This window comes from Rhincodon typus, chromosome 34 (assembly GCF_021869965.1).
Source record: "Rhincodon typus isolate 14 chromosome 34, sRhiTyp1.1, whole genome shotgun sequence".
NCBI classification, from domain to species: domain Eukaryota; kingdom Metazoa; phylum Chordata; class Chondrichthyes; order Orectolobiformes; family Rhincodontidae; genus Rhincodon; species Rhincodon typus.
This window is the reverse complement of record NC_063365.1, coordinates 6,820,599-6,844,000: the sequence shown is the minus strand read 5'-3', so window position 1 is coordinate 6,844,000 and position 23,402 is coordinate 6,820,599. Positions and strand designations below refer to the sequence as shown.

Sequence of the window (23,402 nt, the reverse complement as noted above, 5' to 3'; positions counted from 1 at the left end):
CTTTATTGGTGAGTGCATTGAGTATAGGAATTAGGAGGTCATATTGAGGCTGTACAGGACATTGGTTAGGCCATTTTTGGAACAGTGCACTCAATTCTCGTCTCCCTGCTATAGGAAGGATGTTGTGAAACTTGAAAGGGTCAGAATTGATTTGCAAGGATATTACCGGGGTTGGAGGGTTTGAGCTATAGGGAGAGGCTGAATAAGCTGGGGCTATTTTCCCTGGAGTGTCGGAAACTGAGGGTTGACTTTTTATAAAATCATAAGGGACATAGGTAGGGTGAGTAGACAAGGTCTTTTCCCCAGGGTAGCAAAGTCCAAAACTAAAGGTTTAAGGTGAGAGGGGAAAGACTTAAAAAGGGACCTAAGGGGCAACTTTTTCACGCAGAGGGTGGCACATGTATGGAATGAACTGCCAGAGAAAGTGATGGAGACTGGTACAATTACAACATTTTTAAGAGGCATCTGGATGGGAATATGAATAGGAAGCATTTAGAGGGATATGGACCAAATGCTGGCAAATGGAACTAGATTAACTTAGGGTATCATAGAATCATAGAATCCCTACAGTGTGGAAGCAGGCCATTTGGCCAACTAGGACACGCCGCCCCTCCGAAGAGCATCCCAGACCCATCTCCCTATCCTTTCCCTGTAACCCTGCATTTTCCTGTCTAATCCACCTAATGTACACACCCTGAACACTAGAGACAATTTAGCATGGCCAATCCACCTAACCTGCACATCTTTGGACTGTGGAAGGAAACCGGAGCACCCGGCGGAAACTCATGCAGACACAGGGAGAATGTGCAAACTCCACACAGACAGTCGCCCGAGGGTGGAATCAAACCCGGGTCCCTGGCGCTGTGAGGCAGCAGAGCTAACCACACAGCCACCATGCCACCCTGGTCAGCATGGACAAGTTAGACCAAAGGGTTGTTTGCATGTTGTACAGCTCTATCACTCTATTCATCCACTTCCAATGCTTTGTCTAACAAGAGAACCAGCACACTAGGTCAGCGAATGAAATGCATAACTCTTCCACTGCCCAATATTTTTTCTCTAGGATTGTTTAAAGCAGTGTTCTGAAGATTAATCTTCAAGTCCTGAAGACTCCAGGGCAATCCTGGGGAGTTGGCAATGCCAGTTGACCAATTAGAGTCAGCATCCAAGTGAGATAAGTTGATCTACAGCAGTTTTTACTCTCGATTCTCTTATGACTTTCACCTAAGATATATCTCATCTCAAGGATCTCACGAAAGCTTACAGACCTGAAATGCTAACCGTCTCCAGACCTGCTGAGTTTTTCCCAGCACTTTGTTTCTATTTCAGACTTCCAGCAACTGCAGAATTTTGGTGAAATGTATCATCTCTTTAGGCAGTTCCTCCGTTACACAAAAATAATTAGGGGCCAAAATTCTTTACTAGCACTTAAAGTACATAAGGACCAAATTGCATTGCTGTGTGGTTTAGCAAATGGCCACAGCACTTGATACAAGCATTTAAAAAGGAATTTATGTGTGTACAATCTACTAACCCTCTAACTTCATCATCCATTTTACACATTCCCCACCCTAAGTCTACATTGTATGTGGCTTAGGGGCGATTTGATGGTGCTCCCACGCAGCTAATACAGCAGAAAATGCCTTTGTTCCAATCAATTCCAGTTCCCAGCCTCCCAAATTCTAAGTTTTACAACTCACCTATAAATAATAAAATTAAAGAGACTGTGTGTAGCTTTCAAATGCTAGGCCAATTATCCCATGACATCTAACCAGGCTTTGCCCTCTTAACTGTCACAGAAGATCAATACTGATTATATTCCTAAGCCCATGATGATAGCACAGCGTAGGTTTTGCAACATTTAGATTATTTGTTCCTAGGAAGCGGATGGGAAAGGGACAATACTTCAAGTATGTTTATCCAACATTGAACTGTAGGACAATAGCACTAGGATGAATCATACAAATTGTGATCGTACAAATGCTTAAGATGCTCACATCACTTTGATCGGTGTCAGACCTGGCTCAATGAGACCATTCTTGCCTTTGACTCAGCAGATCCAGAGACCTGAGCATGTTATCCAACCTGACACTCCAGCGAAGTGATTGATTGATTGGTTGATTGATTTTATTGTCACGTGTACCAAAATAGAGTGAAAAGCTTTGTTTATGAGTGATACAGGCAGATCACAGCAAGCAAAGGATGACTTAGAGGCATACAGATTACATTATTTGAGCTACAGTCTATCCAACAGTCTGATTATGGCCAAAAAAGAGCTGTTCCTGAACCTGCTCGTGCGTGTGTTCAGGCTTTTGTATCCTCTGCCTGACAGAAGAAGTTATAGGAGATCATTACCGGGGTGTGATGGGTCTTTGATGATGTTGGCCGCCTTTCTGCAGCAGCGAGCCGTGTAAATAGAGTCCATGGCTAGAAGGTTGGCTTGTGATGGTCTGGGCTCTGCACACCACCTCTGTAGTTTCTTACAGTCCTGGGCAGAGCAGTTACCATACCAGGCCGTTATGCACCTGGACAGTATGCTTTCAATGGTGCATCTGTCGAAGTTGGTGAGGGACCTTATGGACATGCCAAACGTCCTGAGCCACCTGGAAGAAGAGGCGTTGTTGTTCCTTCTTGATTGTCACATTTACGTGGGAAGTCCAGGACAGGTTGTCGGTTATCATCACTCCGAGGAACTTGATGCTCTCCACCCTCTAAACCTCAGTTCCGTCGATGTAGATGGAAGCGTGTTCTCCTCCTTTCTGAAGTTGATGATCAGTTCTTTAGTTTTGCCGACGTTGAGAGACAGATTGTTTTCATTGCACCACATTACCAAGCCCTCTATCTCCCTTCTGTATTTTGACTCGTCATTGTTAGACATCTGTCCCACTCTGGTGGTGTTGTCAGCAAACTTGTAGATGCTGTTCATTCGGAATTTAGCAACACAGTCATAAGTGTACAGAGAGTACAGTAGGGGGCTGAGAATGCATCCTTTGGGGGGGCTCCAGTATTGAGTGTTATTGTGGAGGAGGTGCAGTTACCTATCCTCACTGATTGCGGCCTATGGGTCAGAAAGCTGAGGATCCAATTGCAGAGGGCGCAGCCAAGACCAAGGTCACGCAGTTCTGAGATCAATCTGGAGGCGATAATAGTGTTAAAAGCGGAGCTGTAGTCAACGAGCAGGGGTCTGACATAGGTGTCTTTGTTGTCCGGATGTTTCAGGGATGAGTGCAGGGCTAGGGAAATGGCATCCTCTCAGGATCTGTTATGTCGGTAGGCAAACTGTAGGGGATCGAGGCAGGTTTGGAGACTGGAGTTGATGTGGGTATGACTAGCTTCTTGAAGCACTGCATGATTATCAAAGTCTGAGTTATTGGGCGGTAGTATTTAAGGCACACTGCATGTGTCTTCTTGAGTACAGGGATGACTGTGGTCTTCTTGAAGCAGGTGGGGACTTCGACTTGTAGGAGGGACAGGTTGAAGATGTTGGTGAATACCTCTGCCAGTTGGTCCACACAGAATCTGAATGCTCAGCCAGGGACACTGTCCAGGCCCATCGCTTTCCTTGCGTTGACTCCCAGGAAGTCTAATCTGACCTGTGAAGTGGTGACAGAGAGAACACGTGTGTCTGGGGCTATCGGGGCAGGCCGGTGGTATTCTGCTCAAACCGAGCATAGAAAGCATTGGGCAGGGAGGGATGTGTCATTGTCCACTATCTTGCGCTGTTTAATTTTGTATCCCGTAATGTCGTTTAAGCCTTACCACAGATGGTGGGAGTCTGTTTGGTAGGTGTGGGCCTCTAACTTGGTCCGGTACTGCTTCTTGGCCTCCCTGATGGCTTGACGGAGGTCATATCTGGATTTTCTGTATTGGTCCGGGTCAACCGACTTGAATGTTGCACATCTGGTCTTCAGTAGGGAGTGGATTTCCTGGTTCATCCAGGGTTTGCGGTTGGGGAACACTCAGATTGACTTCCTTGGTACACAGTTCTCCGTGCATTTGCTAATAAAGTTCATGATGGTGGTGGCATACTCATCTAGGTTTTCCGCTGGACAGTTGAAACATGGTCCAGTCCATCGAGTCCAAGCAGTCCCAGAAATGGTCATCCGCTGCCTCGGACCAGCACTATATATTGTTTCGTGAAGGATTCTCCCTTTTCAGCTTTTGCTTGTAAGCTGGGAGGAGGAACACAGCACTGTGGTCAGATTTTCCGAAGTGTGGGCAGGGGATTGAGCAGTAGGTATCTTTGATGGCTGTGTAGCAATGGTCCAGAATGTTCGGTCCTTTGGTGGGGCAGAATATGTGTTGGTGGTATTTTGGCATCACCTGCATTAAGTTGGCTTGGTTGAAGTTGCCAGCCACAATGAATAGGGCCTCGAGAAATTTTGTCTCTAGAGTGTTTGTGGCAGTGTAAATCTCATCTAGGGTATTTTTCACATCCGCACAGCGTGTTATGTAGACTGCTGTCGGGATGGCGGAGGTGAACACTCGTGGTAGGTAGTAGGGATGGCATTTTACTGTAAGGTATTCTAGGTCCGGGAAGCAGTGGCTTGCTAGAGTCGCTACATCCAAGCACCAGGAAGTGTTGATCAGGAAGCAAACCCCACTACCCTTTGCCTTGCCCGGGGATGCTGTGCAGTCCATGCAGTGAATGGGGAACCTGTCAGCTTGTAGGGCACAGTCAGGAATAGCATGGGTGAGCCAAGTTTCCATGAAGTAGAGCAGACAACAGTCTCTCAGTTCTCTCTGGTAGATAAGTCTAGATCTAAGTTCATCCATTTTGTTTTCGATACTTTGGAAATTTGCTAGGAGTACGCTGGGGAGGGGAGTCTTGAAACCATGTAGCTTCAACCTCACCTTCAGCCCAGCACGTTTTCCCGTGCTAAGGGAGTGCTGCAATGACAGAGGTATTTGTGGAATTCTTTATCATGAAAGGCTGGTGGTAAGCCAGGCTCTGGGTCATTGAGTATATCAAGGCTGAGACAGACAGATTTTTAAACTGTAAGAGATTCGAGGGCTATGGGGAAAAGGTAGTAAGTGGAGTTGAAAACTATTAAATGAGCCATAATCTCATCGAATGATGGAGCAGATTCAGTGGGCTGAATGGCCTACTTCTACTCCCATATTTTATGACCTTATCGTCTTAGGTGTCAGCGTTCAGAGAGAAGTTAATCCTGCCTCCTCTGGCAGAAGTAAAAGATTGAGGGCAATGTTCGATGAACTGAGGGGAAACTCTCACTGGTGTTCTGATCAACATTTATTACCTCAATAATTTCATTTAAAAAGTTTTATTATAGTACTATTGGTTGTGGGGAGCTTGATGCACTGTGCACAAATTGGCAGCTGTTTTCCGAAATTACAAGAGTATCTAAACTTCAAAAAGCCTTCCCCTGGTTGCGGGTGGTCTATAATCAGGGTCCCAGCCTAAATATTAAAGCCAGGCTTTCAGGAGTGACATTAGGAAAAATGTCTCCATGTAAAAGATAGTCAGGAGTCTAGAATGCTCTTCCACAAACGTAGTTGATGCTGGACCTGGTTTATTTTAAATCTGAGATTCGTAGGTTTGTATTAGCCAAAGTTATGAAGGAAAATGGGCAAAAAGCAGGTAAACGGACTTCGGTTACAGATCAACCAAGATCTCCTTGAATGCTGGGGACAGGCTGAAGGGTCAAACTGGTTTACCCCTCATCCTGTTCTTAATTTGTTTGCTATAAAATACTTTTTGGAATAATCATTTCAACAGAAATGTTGAAGAAGATTCATATTGGACCCAAAACATTAACTCTGCTTTCTCTCCACAGATGCTGCCAGACCTGCTAAAATTTTCCAGTAATTTCTGATTTTCTTTCTGATTTCCAGCATCTGCAGTTCTTTCTATTTTTTCCTTTAAGGAGCCAATTTTCTTTTGAACCAGAGAAACATGACGCTCACATTGTACATTTTTGTACAGCTGTATCCTCAAGTAGACATCGTTCTGGTTACTCACCTCCAGCTGCTCTGATGAATTGGTGGGTACAGTGATAGGCTGTTCCAAGCAGGTTGGTTCGCGGGGGGTGTACACTTGGCCATTTCCATCCAGCACAAACTCCTCTCGTAAGGTCACCCACAGAATGTTGCTGTAATTCCTCTTCTCATCAGTCAAGTATGTCAGGACCAAGCCACAAGCCTGTCAAGAGGAGCCACTGAACCATTATCTTAATAATGTACTGTGACAATTCTGTCATTTTAAAAGGTTATGTCGTTTTTTTTCTGAAAACAGATTCAACGGGCTACTTGAAGATGACTTAATTAAACAACTGTGTCGCCTTTAGGTTTTGTTTTAAAGTTGGAACAATGGAAGCAGCCTGAATGGATATGGCCAGCTCTCACCGACCCAGATTTCTGGGTTTTGGTTTTCTCAGTAACATCAGAAGCTGTTTGGGGTCTCAGAGTTGGAAGCTTCACAGAATGTCTCTTGGCTGCTACCTCTCTAAATTTTCTCTTGATGTTTCTTCCTCTTGGATTGGAGAACTGCAGATAAGAATCTGTGTCTGAATTTGCCTTTTGCCAAGGGGTATGTTTGTGGGATGTTACTACATTGGAACAGTTAATTAGTAATACGTACAGTAACTATTACTTGGTTATGTTTTCCAATAGTTGTTATTCTAAATTCCTCCTTCTTTTGTTTGTATTTTAACTATAGTGTTTAAATAAATCGTATTTTGCTTAACGTCAAGTAGTTTAACCAGTCGCATGGCATTTGGAACATGCACTCCACATCTACCTTTAAAATAAGAAAATGTTAGGGACTAGGCTAGAGACAGTAAAAACTGCCAATGCTGGAGTCAGGGATAACACAGCATGAAGCTGGAGGAACACAGCAGGCCAGGCAGCATCAGAGGAGTAGAAAAGTTGACGTTTCGGGTCGGGACTCTTCTTCAGAAATGGGCTGAAGAAGGGTCCTGACCCGAAACATCAACTTTCCTACTCCTGTGACGCTGCCTGGCCTGCTGTGTTCCTCCAGCTTCACACTGTGTTACCTAATAGGCTATTTTCTTAAAATATTTTGAGGGGGTCTGGTCCAGTCCGTAACAAACTGGGGGCTCGTGTCGTGACCAAAATCCAAATTGGGTTTAGGATTATTGCACTCAAAGGTGACGGCGTGTGGGAGGTGTTAGTGTCTTTTGTTTCAGGTGTTGAATTTGTAAATCTCTTCTAGGATATTTTTCACACCCGCACAGGGTGTTATATAGACTGCTGTCAGGATGGTGGAGGTGAACTCTTGTGGTAGGTAATAGGGACAGCATTGTACTGTGACGTATTCTAGGTCTGGGGAGCAATGGTTTGCTAGGGTCGCTACATCCGAGCACCAGGAAGTGTTGATCAGGAAGCAAACCCCACCATCCTTTGCCTTGCCTGAGGACACCATGCGGTTCATGCAGTGAATGAAGAACCTGTCAGCTTGTAGGGCACAGTCACGAATGGCAGGGGTGAACCAAGTCCAGAATAGGGTGTCCCAAATGTAGTAATGGCTTTTTCAGTCACTAAGTGTTTTACGAGGGTAGAAGAAGTGACTTTGGCAGTTTTACAAAAGTGAGCAAGGCAAAGCTGTTAGAATTGGCAGACAGCTGGAGTTGGGTTGCCTGGGTCTGCAAGAAAAGGGCAGGTAAATGCAGCAATTACGCGACATTTAAAATTGTTGGAAATACCATTGAAATCTTTGAAATGGCTAGAATTCAATTGTAAATGAAGTAGCTTGTATTAGAGGCTAAAGAAAAGAACAGCCCTGGCAGAACAAAAAGAAAGACAAAAGGAAATGAAACAGTTTCAACTAGGTTTAAAAGCAGAGGAAAAACAGAAGGAGAGGAAGACCTTAGAGAGAAGAAAAGCAGAAAGTGTTTGAACTTCAAAAGTTGGTAATTAGAGAGGAAAGTCGACATAAAAGGGCAGAGGTGAAGGTAGACAGTAGGCTTAATGAGGAGGATAGTGATGACGAGCAAACCCATTGTAGCCAAAGGCCTGGTGAGGTTCTGTTTAAATATCTCCAAGCATTGCCTAAATTTGATGAGAAGGATGTAGAAGCACTCTTCGTTTCATTTGAGAAAGTTGCTAAACAAATTAAGTGGCCGGTAACCAAGTGAGTATTGTTGATCCAAACAAAGTTGGTAGGTAGAGCTAGTGAAGTATTTGCATCACTATCGGAGGAGGTGTCAGGGGAGTATGAGGAGGTGAAGAAAGCCATCTTAAGTCCATATAAGCTAATGCCAGAAACCTACAGACAACGTTTCAGGAATCTAAGAAGGGACCCTACTCAAACATACAGTGAGTTTGAAAGAATCAAACAAAGTAATTTTAATAGGTGGATAAGGGAATTGAAAATAGATCAAATATATGATCCTCTATGAGAGATAATTATTTCGGAGGAGTTCAAAAATTCACTTCCTGAAGTAGTGAGAACTCGTATGGAAGAGCAAGATTAGCAGCTGAAATAGCCAATGATTATGAGTTGGTTCATAAATCAAAGCTTGCCTTCCGACTTCAATTGCAATCTGTGAGGGATAGAAATTGGGGAAAAGAGAAATCCTCAGATGGTAAGGGAAAAGGAGATCTCATTTAAGGTAATAAAGATAGTTTACCAAAGGGTAAAAAGGAAACCCACGAGGGGGAAAGAGAAGTAAAAAAGCGCCAGTGTTTTCACTGCAATAAAGTAGGCCACATGAAGTCGCAGTGTTGGCAGTTTAGAAAAAGCACTGGGAAGACGGATGTGGGAAAACACGACAAGCTAGTGAATTTAGTTGAAGTGCTAAAGAAAAGCACAGTGGAAGCTAAAAAGCTGCAAAAGAATGTACAACCTGGTCAGGGGTTGGTTGAGAAGAAAGTGTCAGATCTTCTTAAACCATTAATTTGCATATTCCAGGTTTACTGGCATATGCCAGGAGGAATAGGTGAAGAAATTACAATTTTAAGAGATACAGGAACATGTCAATCTCTGATGTTGAGCGATGAGAAGATATGTAATTCAGAAGGACTATTGCCAGAAAAAGTGGTAATATTTGGAATTCATGGTGAGACGAAAAGTCCTCTATTAAGTAAAGTGAGGTTGGAGTGTCCAGTGAAAAGTGGAGAAGTGGTGGTAGGAGTACTAGAGGAACTCTTGGCTCCAGGAATACAATTTGTCCTGGGTAATGATACAGCAGGATCACAGGTGAGAATGTTGCCTACTGTGGTTGAAAAGCCAGTGGAAAAACAGGTAACTGAGGTATTACAAGAAGTATATCATGGGACTTTTCCTGATGCGTGATAACAAGGTCACAAAGCCATAGGTTGAAGCAGGAGGAGAAATCAAATAAAGATAAGAAAGTTGAAGTACAATCATCAGAGACTACGTTTGATGAAATGGTTGAGAAAAAAACAAGAACAGGTGGAGGACAAAGTGGATATTTTTAGTTCAGAGAAATTAACTGAGTTACAACAGAAAGATGAAAAACAGGAAACAGACAAGAAATCAAAAATCACAAGAAATTAAAACCCGTTCTGAGGAAGGGTCACCGGACCCGAAATGTTAACTCTGTTTTTTCCTTCACAGATGCTACCAGACCTGCTGAGCTTTTCCAACCACTTTGTTTTTGTTCAAAAATTTGCAATTTTGCTAGTGGAGATAAAGTGTTAGTGTCACTTACAGTGATAGGTGAACCTTTAAAAGCAAGGTTTAGTGGACCTTACCAAATCAAAAGGAGATGGAGTGAGGTGAATTATTTGATAAGAATGCCAGATGAAAAGTGATCTCACAGAGTATGTCAGGTGAATATGTTCAAAAGGTATTTTGATAGGGAAGGAGAGCAAAAGGAGAATGTGTTACTGGTCACAACACAGAGTGAAGAACCAAATTCAGAGGATTCTGAATTGGACCATCCTCAAATTAAACTGGACAATGAGGAAGTTCTCAAAAAATGGGATAAATTATTGAGTTATCTTCCAGGGAACATTCAAAATAACCTGAAAGAATTATTACTATCGCATGGAGAGATATGTGGGAACAAGTTGGAAGGTACTAATCTGATTACGCATAGTGTAGATATAGGAAATGCTGTTCTAATTAAGCAACATCCTTATAGTGTTAACCCTCTAAAGTTGGCACAGGTTCAAAAAGAGATTGAATACATGCTCAAAGACAACATTATCAAAGTGAGTTGCGGCAACTGGAACTCACCCATAATAATGGTGCCAAAATCAAATGGTACCCAACAATTATGTGTGGACTACTGCAAAGTTAGTGCAGTTACAAAGTCTGATTCATATCCTATTCTGCATTTTTTTGAAGAGAGGTTATAAGGCAGAGATGCTGAACTGGCTACTTGAAGATTACTTAAGTAAACAACCTGTGAGGCCTTTAGATTTTTTTTACAAGTTGGAACAATGGAACCAGCGTGAATGGACGTTGCCAGCTATCACAGATCCAGATTTCTGGGAAAACAAAGTGTGAAGCTGGAGGAACACAGCAGGCCAGGCAGCATCAGAGGAGCAGGAAAGTTGACGTTTCAGCTCGGGACTCAACCCGAAACGTCACCTTTCCTGCTCCTCTGATGCTGCCTAGCCTGCTGTCTTCCTCCAGATCCACACTTTGTTATCTCTGACTCCAGCATCTATAGTTCTTACTATCTCTCCAGATTTCGGAAGCTGTTTGGAGTCCCAAAAGAGTTGGAAGCTTCAGAGAATGTCTCTTAGCTGCTACACTCTCTGAACTTCATCTTAATGTTTCTTCCTCTTGGATTGGAGAACTGCATGTAAGAATCTGTGTCTAAATTTGCCTTTTTGTCAAGTGGTATGTTTGTGGGATGTTGCTGTATTGAAACAGTTAATTAGTAATAGGTATGGTATCTATTATTCGGTTAAGTTTTCCAATAGCCAAGTTATTCTAAATTCCTGTTTCTTTTATTTGTATTTTAACTGTAATACTTTATCTAAACTGTTTTGCTTAATGTTGAGTAGTTTGACCAGTTGCATCACATCTGGAACACGCAATTCACATCTACCTTTAAAACAAGAAAAAGTTAGGGTCTAGGCTATCTTCTTAAAATATTTTGAGGCGTTCTGATCTGGTCCAAAACATACACAACATCAGGCCTTACCTAAAGCTGTTGCATTGCTCTGTAAAAAGACATGTTGTAAAAGAGGACAAGGACCCTCAGGCCAAATTGTCAACATCTGTTATGGCGGTTGTGTCTGTGTTTTTCTCTTTTAAGGTGGCATTGATTGGTATTGTGGAGTCTCAGGGGTCATCAATCAAGACCAGCATCCATGCAATATGCTGCCATTTAAGGTTGGCACTACCATCACATCCTGGTATTCTGTTTTACAATCTAACCAGCAAGGATGCAATTGCACTAAAAGCAAATCATGTCAAACCTTCAGGCCTATATATTTCAAATAGAACAATGAGAAATGGAAGTACAATGAAGAACCGCCGGGGCGGCATGGTGGCTCAGTGGTTAGCACTGCTGCCACACAGCACCAGGGGCTTGGGTTCGATTCCACTCTCGGGCAACTGTCTCTGTGGAGTTTGCACATTCTCCCCATGTCTGCGTAGGTTTCCTCCGGGTGCTCCAGTTTCCTCCCACTGTCCAAAGATGTGCAGGCTAGGTAGATTGGCCATGCTAAATTGCCCATAGTGTTCAGGGATGTGTAGATTAGGTGGGTTATAGGGGGATGGGTCTAGGTGGGATGCTGTGAGAGTCGATGCGGACTTGTTGGGCCGAAGGGCCTGTTTCCACACTGTAGGGAATCTAAGTCTAAGTCAATGAAGACTTCAGTACACTTGATTTCGAGGGCCAGATTGGTCGAGTTCAGTGTCACAATGGGGGAGCCAGGACAAACAGGTAAAGGTAGATCTTTTCCCAATCTAACCACCATTCTTAACCTAACATTTCCGAATGGCTCCAAGACTGTGGTGGGGACCTTCTCAAAGCTGCCAAGTCCATTTACAAAATGCTGAAATAAAAGCAGAATATTATGCATGTTAGCGACCTAAAAAGAAAGGAATGGAGAAACTCAGCAGGTCTGGCAGCATCTGTCAAGACAGAAACAGAGTTAACACTTTTGAGTCCAATATGACTTTCCTTCTGTTCCAAAGAACACTCATTCGATATGAAATGTTAACTTTTTTAAAATTTGTTCACTGTACATGGGAGTAGTTGGCCAGCTACTTGTATCCCACCCCTAACTGTCCTGCAAAAGTGACATTTCTCTCTTTACAGATAATAGATCTGCGTGGGATCATCATCTGTAATTTTCATTTTGCAGCTCTGCTGCACCTTAGGCAAAAATAAGTCAAATTTCAAGGAAGAATGCTACCATATTTGAAATGTTAACACCGTTTCTCATTCCACTGATGCTGCTCAACCTGCTGAGCTTCTCCAGCGTTCTTTTATGTTTGTTTCAGATTTCCAGCATCTGCAGTATTTTGCTTTTATTTAACACTGCAAATTTGTTGCGAAGCCAGAATGGAGGACTACGATACACAGAGCAAAGAAGAGCTTAAAAACAGCTATGTAAGAGTATAGTACAAAAACGGGGAAAGAACAGTGAAAAACAAAGAAAAGGTAAGTTTAAAAACTGAGGTAAGGTGATGTCAGGCTTTGTTTCACAAGCCTGCTGTATAAGTAGCACTATAACAATCTATACCATATTATAATAAGATATCACAAGAATATGTTGAGCTACCTCTGCATTAGGCTGTGCCATGCCGTAGATTGGCATCTTTGGGACCCGTCGGAAATTGGCCACTTTCATTTCTCTCACAGTGCTTAGCACATCCAGAGCTTCGTCCGCAAACTGTTAAACAGAGAGGCCAGTTACTTTCTGGGTGTTAGATTCACAAATAGGCGACCTCGTATCCTTGCCAGATCCAAGATCTTCTATATGAACAGAAACAACTCACATTAAGCTACTGCCTGTGGCATCTCAAAACATCCCAAGGCACTTCAAGGGCAGATGATGAAAATAAAAGCTGATACTGAGCCACGTGGATAGATATCAAGGCAGATGGCCAAATACTAGAGGCCAGAATTGGAAGAGAGAATAGATCTCAGACAGGTACAGTGTTGGAGGAGATTGTGATGATAGGAAGGGGACAAGGCCATGGAGTGATTTAAAAACAAGGATGAATATTTTAAAATTGAGGTGTTACCATCCTAGGCAGCATGTCTTGTCATCAGAGTCTCTCCTTTCATACTTCTCAGCAGTCAGAGTACAGTCTGTGAATATTTTCCCCTGCCCTTTGACATTAACTGTTTACTAAAGGATTGCAATCATTTCCAGGAACTGAACTTCTAACCCTACAAAGCAAGCTCACAGAACTACACTCCTGATCACTGACCTACTTTGGAACCACTGCACTCTTTCCTTCCTGGATTGCAAATTTAATTCCCAGGCAGGAAATAACTGCGGTTTCCTATTTTAGAATATGCCTACTGGATGATTGTCAAAGGTATGAAGGCCAAAACTCTAAAGTTAATCTTTTAAAAGAACACTACAATATGCCAAGATCTGCCATTCACCACTGCCAACATCATGGATTTATAGGTTTTTTAAATTCATTCACAGGTTGTGGGCGTCAAGGACTAAACCAGCAGTTATTGCTCACTCCTACTTGCCCTGGAGAAGATGGTGGTGAGCTGCCTTCTTAACTCACTGCATTCCATGTGGCATAGGGACATCCACAGTTCTATTGTGGAGGAGGGTCCAGTAGTTTAACCAAGTGGAACTGAAGGAACAACATATTTCCAAATTAGGATAATGTGTGGCTCTAGGGGAATGTGCAGGTTCTGATGTTCTGTGTCTGTTGCCCCTATCCTTCTGGGGATAGAGGTCGCAGGTTTGGAAAGTGCTGTCGATGAGCCTTGATGAGTTGGTATAGTGCATCTTATAGATGATACCACTGCTACCACACTGTGTTAGTAGTACGGGGAGGAGTGTTGAAGGTAATGAACAAGGAGCCAATCAAGAAGGCTATTTTGTCCAAAATGAGGTTGACTTTCCTGAATTGTTGGAGCTGCACACATCAGTTAAGTATTCCATGACAGCCCTGACACTTGCTTTGTAGATGGTGGACATGAACCGGGGAGTTAGGAGATGAAAAATGCCATTGAATGCCAATGGGTGATGGATAGATTCTTTCTTGATTAAGATGATCATTTCATGACACTTATGTGACAAGAATGTAACTTGCAATTTCTCAGTCCAGCCTTAGGTATTGTCCAAGTTTTGCTGCATATGGATGTGGACTGCTTCAGAATCTAGTGGTACATATTGTGAAATTATCAGCAAACATCACCACTTCTGAGTGGAAGGTCATTGATTAAGTAGCTGAAGATAGTCAAGCCTAAGACACTACCCTGAGAAACTTTTGCAGAGAAGTTTAGGACTGAGATGACTGACCTCCAACAAACTCAAACATCTTCCTTTGTTGTAGGCTGGATTTCAACCAAGGGAGAATTTTCACCCTGATTCCCATTAACTCCAGTTTTACTACAGCTCCTTGATGCTACATCCAGTCAAATGCTACCTTGATGTCAAAGACTGTCACTCTCATCTCACCTCTGGAATTTTGTTCTTTTGTCCATGTTCAGACCAAGATTGTAATGAGGGGTAGAGGTCACCCATTTGAGAGGAACCAAGAAGAGTGAAAAAACAATTACAAAGATTTCAAGAGCCTCAGTGGTGGCTATCACAACTGTGATAAAAGATGTCAAATGGTGATTAGGTTTTAAAAAGCTTCTCTTGATTACAAAGAAATTATAGCACAGAAAACAGGCCATTCAGTTAAGTAGTCTGTTCTGCTGCTAATGCTCCAGACTTCTGGCAGGGTGCAGATAGTAGAATTGAAACAACAATTGAATATGGTTTTGAGGAGTAATGAATTTGTTGGCACAGAACCAATAAAAAAAGAAAGTTTGCAATGGAGAACGATCAGAGACCAGATGCAAGACAGGGAACATCTTTCAATTAACAGGATGATATATTTTGTGCAAGCTTTTGCATAACCATGGTGACTTTGGAAGTAATTTATTGCTGGTGGAGCCGTTTAGGTGATTCCATATGACAGGTTCTTTCATTTCTGTGCCTTTTCCATCTGACAGACACCAAACACCTTTCACTCCCTCTGTCCTTAACAGCACTACGGGTCTACCTACAGTAAATGGACTGTGGCAATTCAAGAAGGCAACTTCCCAACACCTCCTCAAGGGCAACTAGGAATGGGCAATAATACTGGCCCAGCCAGTAAGGCCAACATCTCATGAATAAACAAACTAAACTTCTTGGTCTTTCTCTCACCCAGTTGCCTTGAAAAAGGAGCAGCTTTGTAAATTAAGGAAAATACAAAATTAACTTAAATGACTAAAAAGAACATCCATTTTTTAATTAAATGTCAAAGGACTAGAAGTTGATGAAGTTGAGTAAGGACAAACTTTGATAGGAATAATATGCACCACAAGCATTAGGAACAACGTGAATGAACTCATTTACTACAGAGAAAAGGTCAAAGTCGAAACCTGACTCAAACTGGATGAAAATAGCTTGTCATTATCGTTATGTGAATCAACGACGAGGTCTACTTAGGATTGTGAGTTTCTGCCGTAGGTCCTCATGTGACTGAATAGTCTATTCTCAACCCAAAGATCCTTGGGCATTTGGGGCAAGATGTCCCACGAGGCAGTGGGATCTGGAGTGTAGAAATTATTTTCGTCCCTTCTTTGCTACTGCTCTGTCTCATCATAAGACATTTGGACTCAACACTAGCTCTATCCAGCATTTAGGGTCAATGCTGCCTTGATTCAAGGAGAGCTTTAGATAACTTTGTAACATTTTATTTGTTTTCTCTCATTAAGTCGACCATTTAAGACTTGAGAACACAAGACCTGGCAGGGAGCCAGTTATTAATGATCTGGATACAATTCATCGAGCTTGATTTTGCAATCTAACTGAATGACATTTTACCTCAGCAAAGACCAACTGCCCTCTGGTCTCAGTATTAAATACCACCTAGATGGAAATCTCTTTACCCTCAGTCACATCCATGTACAAACTAAACTGATCACAAATGAGATATATAAAGTTTACAGTTTTAGATGGCTGCATATCAATATCCAGATTTGCAAGCCACTGTCTATCTCTTTAATTCTGCTCACAAGAGAATTGGCTTGATTTTGAACTTTGCCAAAACAAAACTTCCAGATCAGCTGCCCAGCTCAGTCTTCTACAAACTACAGTAATGAGTCCAACAACAAAGACCTCCACGTTAACAAAAGACCTAGTCTTGACAGCAGTTATTATCACTACACTCCTGTACTACCTTGAGACCTAGATTGTGTCAGCGGAACACAAAAGCACCAGAGAAATTCCATCAGCAATACCTCTATTGTAACCTCTTGATTCAATGGTAGGATCAATGAACAAACACAAGTGTCCTTCTTGAAGCCAGTTCAATGGGCATTCAGGCAAAACTCCTACAAAATCAACAATAATGAATACTGCCATGGGGTTACTAAATCTCCAAAATTGAAGATATTGATCATTTCGACTGAAGATCAGCATATTGGGGTTTAAATTTTGCACTGTGAAATCTCACCTATGTGCGGTGCCAATCAAAAGTCTAAGAGGCAATTTTTCAAACAATAGCTTAGCCCAAATTATTTCATTGATCACAACTTCCAGAAATATTGCAAACACTACGCATTTTCCAAGTAATGCTATCTGTCCCAGGTAGGCTGCCAACAAGTCATAAAGGCCAAACCATCATTACTTCTTGGCTAGTTTGACACAAGAACACAAAGAGCTTTGGCATTTATTCAATGGCAGTAACACCACTGGATTGTCAGATCAATGGTAACCTATAAAATTCTAACAAGACTAGACAGAGTAATGTAGGAAGGCTGTCCCCAATGACCAGGGAGTCCAGAACCAGGAGTCACAGTATAAGGGTATATAGCAGGCCATTTAGGACTAAGATGAGGAGAATTTTTTTCACCCAGACAGTGGCGAAACTGTGGAATTCTCTGTCACAGAAAGTGTCCAAAGACAAAACACTCTCCCACAAGGTGACAAAAATCTTTCCATATCTCCACTGTCAAGTCCCAAAGAATCTTGTAAGCTTCAATAAGGTCACTTCTCATTCTTGTGTACATTAAGAAAATGGTAATGGGACAGATAATATAACAAAAGATTGTGAAATGGTCTGCACCATTCCGATGTGCTGCAGGCAAATCTCCTGCTCTTACCATTACCCTAGATGCATTGGAAGGATTTACAATAATCGATGTGTTTAGCCACATTATAACATACATATAAAGTCATCAAATCCTAAGGTGGGAGGTCCTTTAGGGGGAGGTGGTAGTGTCATTGTAATATCACTAGACTTGTAATCCAGAAGTGCAGATTACTGCTCTATGGACGCTGGTTTGATCCCACTGAGGCAGAAATTTGAATAAATTTCAATAAAAATGCAGAGTTGAAAAAGGGGCACTTATGGTGCGGTGGTAGTGTGCCTACCACTTGATCAGGAGATTCAAATCCCACCCACTTCAGCACCTCTGTATAGGCTGTTTAGAAAATATCTAAAGATCCAAAATTAAAAAGCTAGTCTAAAGTGACCTTGTACCCACTGCTGACTGTCATAAATAACCAACTGGTTTACTAATATCTTTTAGGGAAGAAAGCCTAGCATGCTTACCTGCTCTGGCCTACACATGACTCTAGATACACAGCAATGTGGTTGACACTTAACTACTATCTGAAATGTCTGAGCAAGCCATTCAGTTCAGGTCAATTAGGAATGGGTAATAAATACTGGTTGAGGCAGTGATGCCCACATCCTATGAATGAATAAAACAAAATATGGGCTTCTAGCACCGCACTACATGACCTCCTTTGCAGTACAGTACAACACTTGGAAACATCACTAAGCAGTTCACATTCAGTGAAGGTTCTGATTAGCATTCTGGAGTATGGGTGACTTTTCATTCTGGCACTGGATTTGTAACCCAGAAAAAGCAAGTTAAAATCCCATCATACCAAACTGAGATACTGAATGTTGAGAAACTTGGTTAGGCTGCACTGGGAAAATGATCATAAAGCCACCGACTGTCAACAGACATTCAGCCTGTAGGGAAGCAGGCTGGCTTACATGTGACTCCAGTCTCACTCTGTGTACTGACTCTTAATGAGCAGGGACGTTAGTTGAAGGGAGAAATTTGATGGGGACACCAGGCAAGCTCCCCACTATGCTTTCTCCATGCGAGTTGTAATGCCCAAGAAATTGCCAATGAAGCTTTCACTGAATAATGCCCAAGGACTTGTCTCTGAATCACAATATCCTAAGCTCAAGACTTGCTTCAGAGCCTGAAAACAAAAAGTGAGGCTGATACTCCACTGCAGTACACAGCCACCATTGTATTGTCAAATATTGGGTAAGATACTAAACCGAGGTCTCATCTACATGCTCTGATGGATGTAAAAGATTCGTAAGGACCATTTTGAAGTTGAGCAGAGAAGTTATCCCCAGTGTCCTGAGCCAATATGAATCCTTCAGTCAACATTGCTAATAAAGTATTATCAGGTCAAAATCACATTGCTGTTTGTGTGATCTGGCTGCAGAGTTTCCAACATTACAATAATGAATACTTTTCAAAGTATTTTTTTGGCTGTAAAGAATCTTGAAATGGCTTGCAAAAAGCTCTATATAAATACAAACTGTTATTTACTTTTCAAATCACTCTTCTCTAGCTACTTCTGTTCACTGCAAAACTTTTCAGCTTCCCATACAAACATTTAGCCATTAAGGTACTGGTGTGACACAGTGGCAATATCAGAGACATCATAATCAGGGGAGCCCCATGGCAATGTTCTGAGAATATGGATTCAAATCCCATCACAGCACTGATTTTGATTTTAAAATCAATTAATGCATCTGGAAATCGTGGTGACCGTGAAACTATCATCAATTATTGTAAAAATGCATTTGGTTCACACATATCCTTCAGGAAAGGAAATCTGCCATCCTTACCTCGTCTGCCTTCATATGAATCCTGAACCATACAAATGTACTTGACTAGAGACAAAAACTGCAGATGCTGGAATCCAAGGTAGGCAAACAGGAGGCTGGAAGAACACAGCAAGACAGACAGCATCCGGACAAAAGGAACCGTCAACGTTTCGGATATTACCCCTCTTCAGTCCTGCTCCTTTCCTCGTCTTGACTGCTCCTGACCTCCAGATGCTGCCCAGTTTGCTGTGTTCTTCCAGCCTTTGTTTGTCTGCAATGTACTTGACGATTATCTGCCCTATGAAATGGCCTAATAAACCTTGAGAGACAGGAAATAAATGCTGGACTTGCTAATGATGTCCACATCCCATGAAAAAACCACAGAAACATAGAAAATGGGAGCAGGAGTAGACCATTCAGCCTTTTGAGCCTGCTCCACCATTCAATATGATCATGGCTGATCATCCAATTCAGTACCCTGTTCCCACTTTCTCCCCGCTGATCCCTTTAGCCCTAAGAACTATATGTAACTTCCTCTTGAAAACATTCAATGTTTTGACCTCAACTACTTTTTGGGGCAGAAAATTCCAAGGATCATCACTCTCTGAGTGAAGCAAGTCTTCTCATCTAAATGATGTACCCCATACCTTAAATTATGGCCCGTGGTTCTGAATTCTCCGTGTTTACCAAAAGGCTTGTCATTTACTGAAATATTGAACTATGGATAATGAACATACTGTGTGCAACCTTCATTTTGTACTTAACTGACAAAGGCAACCATTTAAAACTGTCTCACTTGCACTGACAGCCAGGATACCATGCAACTCAGCATGGACTGTCTTTAAAGAAGGTTATCCAGCCAAATTAAGGAGACGCAATTTAAATAGTTTGAAAAGGTTGTGGTGTTCCCTTCAGTTGTTGCCAATGCAGGCTGGTTAACAGGACATTTCGATTGTGTCAGGAATGTTTAGCTCACAAACAGGCTCACTCATGCTCACTGGCTGAGCGTACTGGCCAAATTGAGGGGAGATTCACAGCTCCTTAATCAAATTCCAGGCTGTGTGGAGTAGGTCACCTTAGAGCAGGCATTAGTGGAGGTGTCACCATTTTCCTCAGTGGCCCTAGACAAAGCAAAGCAGCAAAAGACAAAACATCCAACACAGACTACTTGTTGCACACGGTTATTCATTCTGGAAGTTGAGCAAGGATAGCCACATACAATTATCACAGTTAAATTACATGGGAACACTCAGTGCGCAATGGAGATGCGTACGTGGCTATTTAAGGAAGGTATTGGATGCTGGACCTTAGAAGGTATATTCCAGCCAAATAAAGTTTAAATCAGGGATGTCCAATGTTTTCACACGGGAGCTCAGGTCTCACTCAGTCTCATTCACATACTCAACCACACACCCATTTCCCCACTCACACAGTGCCCCACATACTCACCCACCAATTGCTAGTTCTCACGCACAGCAGCCCGCATGCACGCACTCACTCAAGAAGGTTTGCTGACAATTACATTGGAGGAGTAGTACAGGTCAATTTTGAAGGTTGCATTTCCTCATGTCTGGTCTAACATTCCCGTAGCCCTGGGCTGCATTGTTGTTGCAATCACCGTTCATCCTGACCCCCATCTCCATATCCCCAGCCCCATTCCAGCAACAGCCCTGCTCTCCTTTAACCCGTCCCACCCCCATGGTCCAAGAAGCCCCCAACTCTCATTTCACTTTCCATTCTTTGACTCTCCTTCATCTTGTTATGAGCCTGAACCAAATTCAGATTCCAATCTGACTAGAGGTCTGTAACTTTTCATTTTAAAGTAGACAAAGTGAGAGATCCATGGGACTTACTAAGAGAATAAAGCCACAAGTTTCCACAGTTTTGAACAAATAACAATAAACTTTACTTAAAGGATTGTCTTAAGAGAGGAGAGAGAAGTGAAGACGCTTAAGAAAGTTACAGTCTGGAAGGAACAAAAAAGGAAGAGTGTATAAGTGCTGTTTCAGAAAAATAAAACGAATTGGCATCATGGACAATCCCCAATCATAACCCATAGTTCATGCTCAATTTCAAACTTACCAAAACTCTGATGCCTTTTGTTACTAAGTCACAAGGCGCAGTAAGCTCAGACACATTCATACCAGCCAAGAGTCTGTACATCCAAGGGTGCCTGCACATCCACCTGCTAAAGTTAAGCGAAAAGGCCAAAGGATACTGGAAGAAAATACAAGGTTATTACAAGTCAGGAAAACACAAAAGGACAGCTTCTGCAAACCAACTCAAATGCCAGAAAACACGTTTATTTGATAAAGTAATGTTAATCTGAAATAGAAATTTTGATATCACTGGCAAGCAGCTCCAGAATCACCTTTTTATTGACAGTTGGCCTTTTATTGTAAGGCACTTATATTTACTACTAGAGAGGTGAGCTTCATTGGAAGCAATGGTCAGCTCTCAATATAAACTTGCTCAACATTCTCTAGAACATTAAAATGAAAGGAGAGTTGAAGAAATAAAGGCAGCAGACTGTCAACACCCAAACTGACATCAGAAGTGATTCAGTTTGAACTTTCCTCCTTCCCCGACCATCTTGTGTGCTGTTGGACTTGCTGCATGTTTCGTGCAGATGGCAAGATGGGGCAAGCGATGGGAATTTCATAGGATGTCCCTTGTGATTTATATCTTGGCTTCAAAGGGCCCACTTCTGGTGTTGCCGACCCTCCAGGACTGCCCAAGAGATCCCACAACTCAAGATTCATCTCCTTGGCACTGCTAGAGAGGGAAAGAATTATTGGGGCTTCCAACAAAAGAAGATGTTTCTAAACTATTTTATTCCTTAGTTATGAACACATTGGAGATAGCAGTGTGGTAGGAAAGGGGAATGGAAATGCTAACTAGTGCTGAGAGGTGCTTTAGGTCGAGGTCCAGGAAGGAGTCCAACCAGTGTTAGCAGCCCATAATAGAACAGTGGTGTACGGAATAAAAGATCCCCATAGGTTTGTTGTCTAGCTTTTATCATTAACATGGGGCAGGTGAGAAAAGGACCAGTAGCCTTAGTGCATGCTCATTAGCATCACATAGCTCACTCTTCCCAACTTCCTTCACCCCACCACTGTCTCAATCAGGAAACTTCTGTTGGTTAGCAACCCGCCCAATTTTATTTCAGAGGTGCTGCACACGCACATGGATGCACAAATATAAACACACATGGACATACACACACACAGGGATATACACATGCATGGACACACGCATACATAATCACATTCAGATCACATACACAATAACACACTCTCACAGACATACACACACATGCAATCTCACAATCACACACGCGCAATCAACACACATATGATTGTGCTGGCATCCTTAGAAGAGGCTTCGCAGTGGGGTTAAAATTGAATCAGAGATAGTAGGAACTGCAGCATCTGCAGTTCCTACTACGTATGATTGTGGTTGCCTGTTGCCGGTGTGTGATTGAGAGTGTATGTGAGGGCATGTGCTTGTATGTCCATGTGTGTTACAACTGTGTGTTTATTTGCATGTTCGTTTGCATGTTCCCAGGTGGGTGCAGCACCTCTGTAAAATGAATTTGGATAGTCTTCATCCAGCTTCCAACTGACAGTCATTCCCTAATTGAGGCAGTTGGGGTGTGCAGGAAGTTGGGAGAGTGAGCACTCAGTGAGAGATAATCAATGCCTTAGACCTCCATATCCTCCTGCAGTGGAGCCTCACAATATCTGGGGTTGCACTTTCACACAGACTCCTAAGGCTTGTTATATACCATGACACATTCTACCATATGATGCACAAGCATATGTAATCACCTGTTCATGCAGATAGTAGTTAAAAGCGATCAGATAGAAATAACGCTCGGCACTCTGTAGTATTCTTTGGAGAAAATATTCTTTGGTGCTGTTGCCCTAAATGAAACAGGAAACAAAAATACAGAACAATAAGTCACAAACATTTTCCCTTGGAGAAAAAGCAACCCAAGAGTTCAGTGGGAGGAAAGGTGCGATAAGTCAAAGAACAGCAGTTAGGTGTGACCAACCTTGGGCTTTAAAAGCCGTAAACAAGTCGCAGTAACAGAGGCCATCCTTTCACAGAACTGAGATTTCGAAAAGAATGGATGGGTTGGGAAGGGACGAGTGGGTGGGAGAAATAGGGAGTGAGTGGGTGACAACAGGAACGGTGGGAGAGGGGAAGAGTGAGTGGGCGAGAGGGAGAGCGAGTGGACGAGAGGGAGAGACAAGAGGGCAAGAGGAAGTGAGTGGGGGAGATGGGAGAGAACACAGGGGAAAGGGATAGAGAGCAGGGGAGATGGGGAACGAGCAGGAGAGAGGGACAGCGAACGGGAGAGAGGGACAGCGAACGGGAGAGA

General features: G+C 42.5%; 1 protein-coding gene across 2 annotated transcripts in view; it reads right to left on the bottom strand.

Moving 5' to 3' along the window:
• The window catches only part of LOC109927499 (paladin-like), a 222,742-nt gene that overhangs the window by 106,418 nt on the left and 92,922 nt on the right, over window positions 1-23,402 (bottom strand). For both annotated transcript variants that reach the window (XM_048616323.1, XM_048616324.1), the window contains exons 11-14: window positions 22,846-22,941; window positions 21,098-21,232; window positions 12,697-12,807; window positions 5,984-6,163 (exon numbers count right to left, since the gene is read on the bottom strand). In XM_048616323.1, coding sequence (XP_048472280.1) covers window positions 5,984-6,163; window positions 12,697-12,807; window positions 21,098-21,232; window positions 22,846-22,941 — 522 coding nt within the window. The remainder of the gene's footprint in view (window positions 1-5,983; window positions 6,164-12,696; window positions 12,808-21,097; window positions 21,233-22,845; window positions 22,942-23,402) is intronic.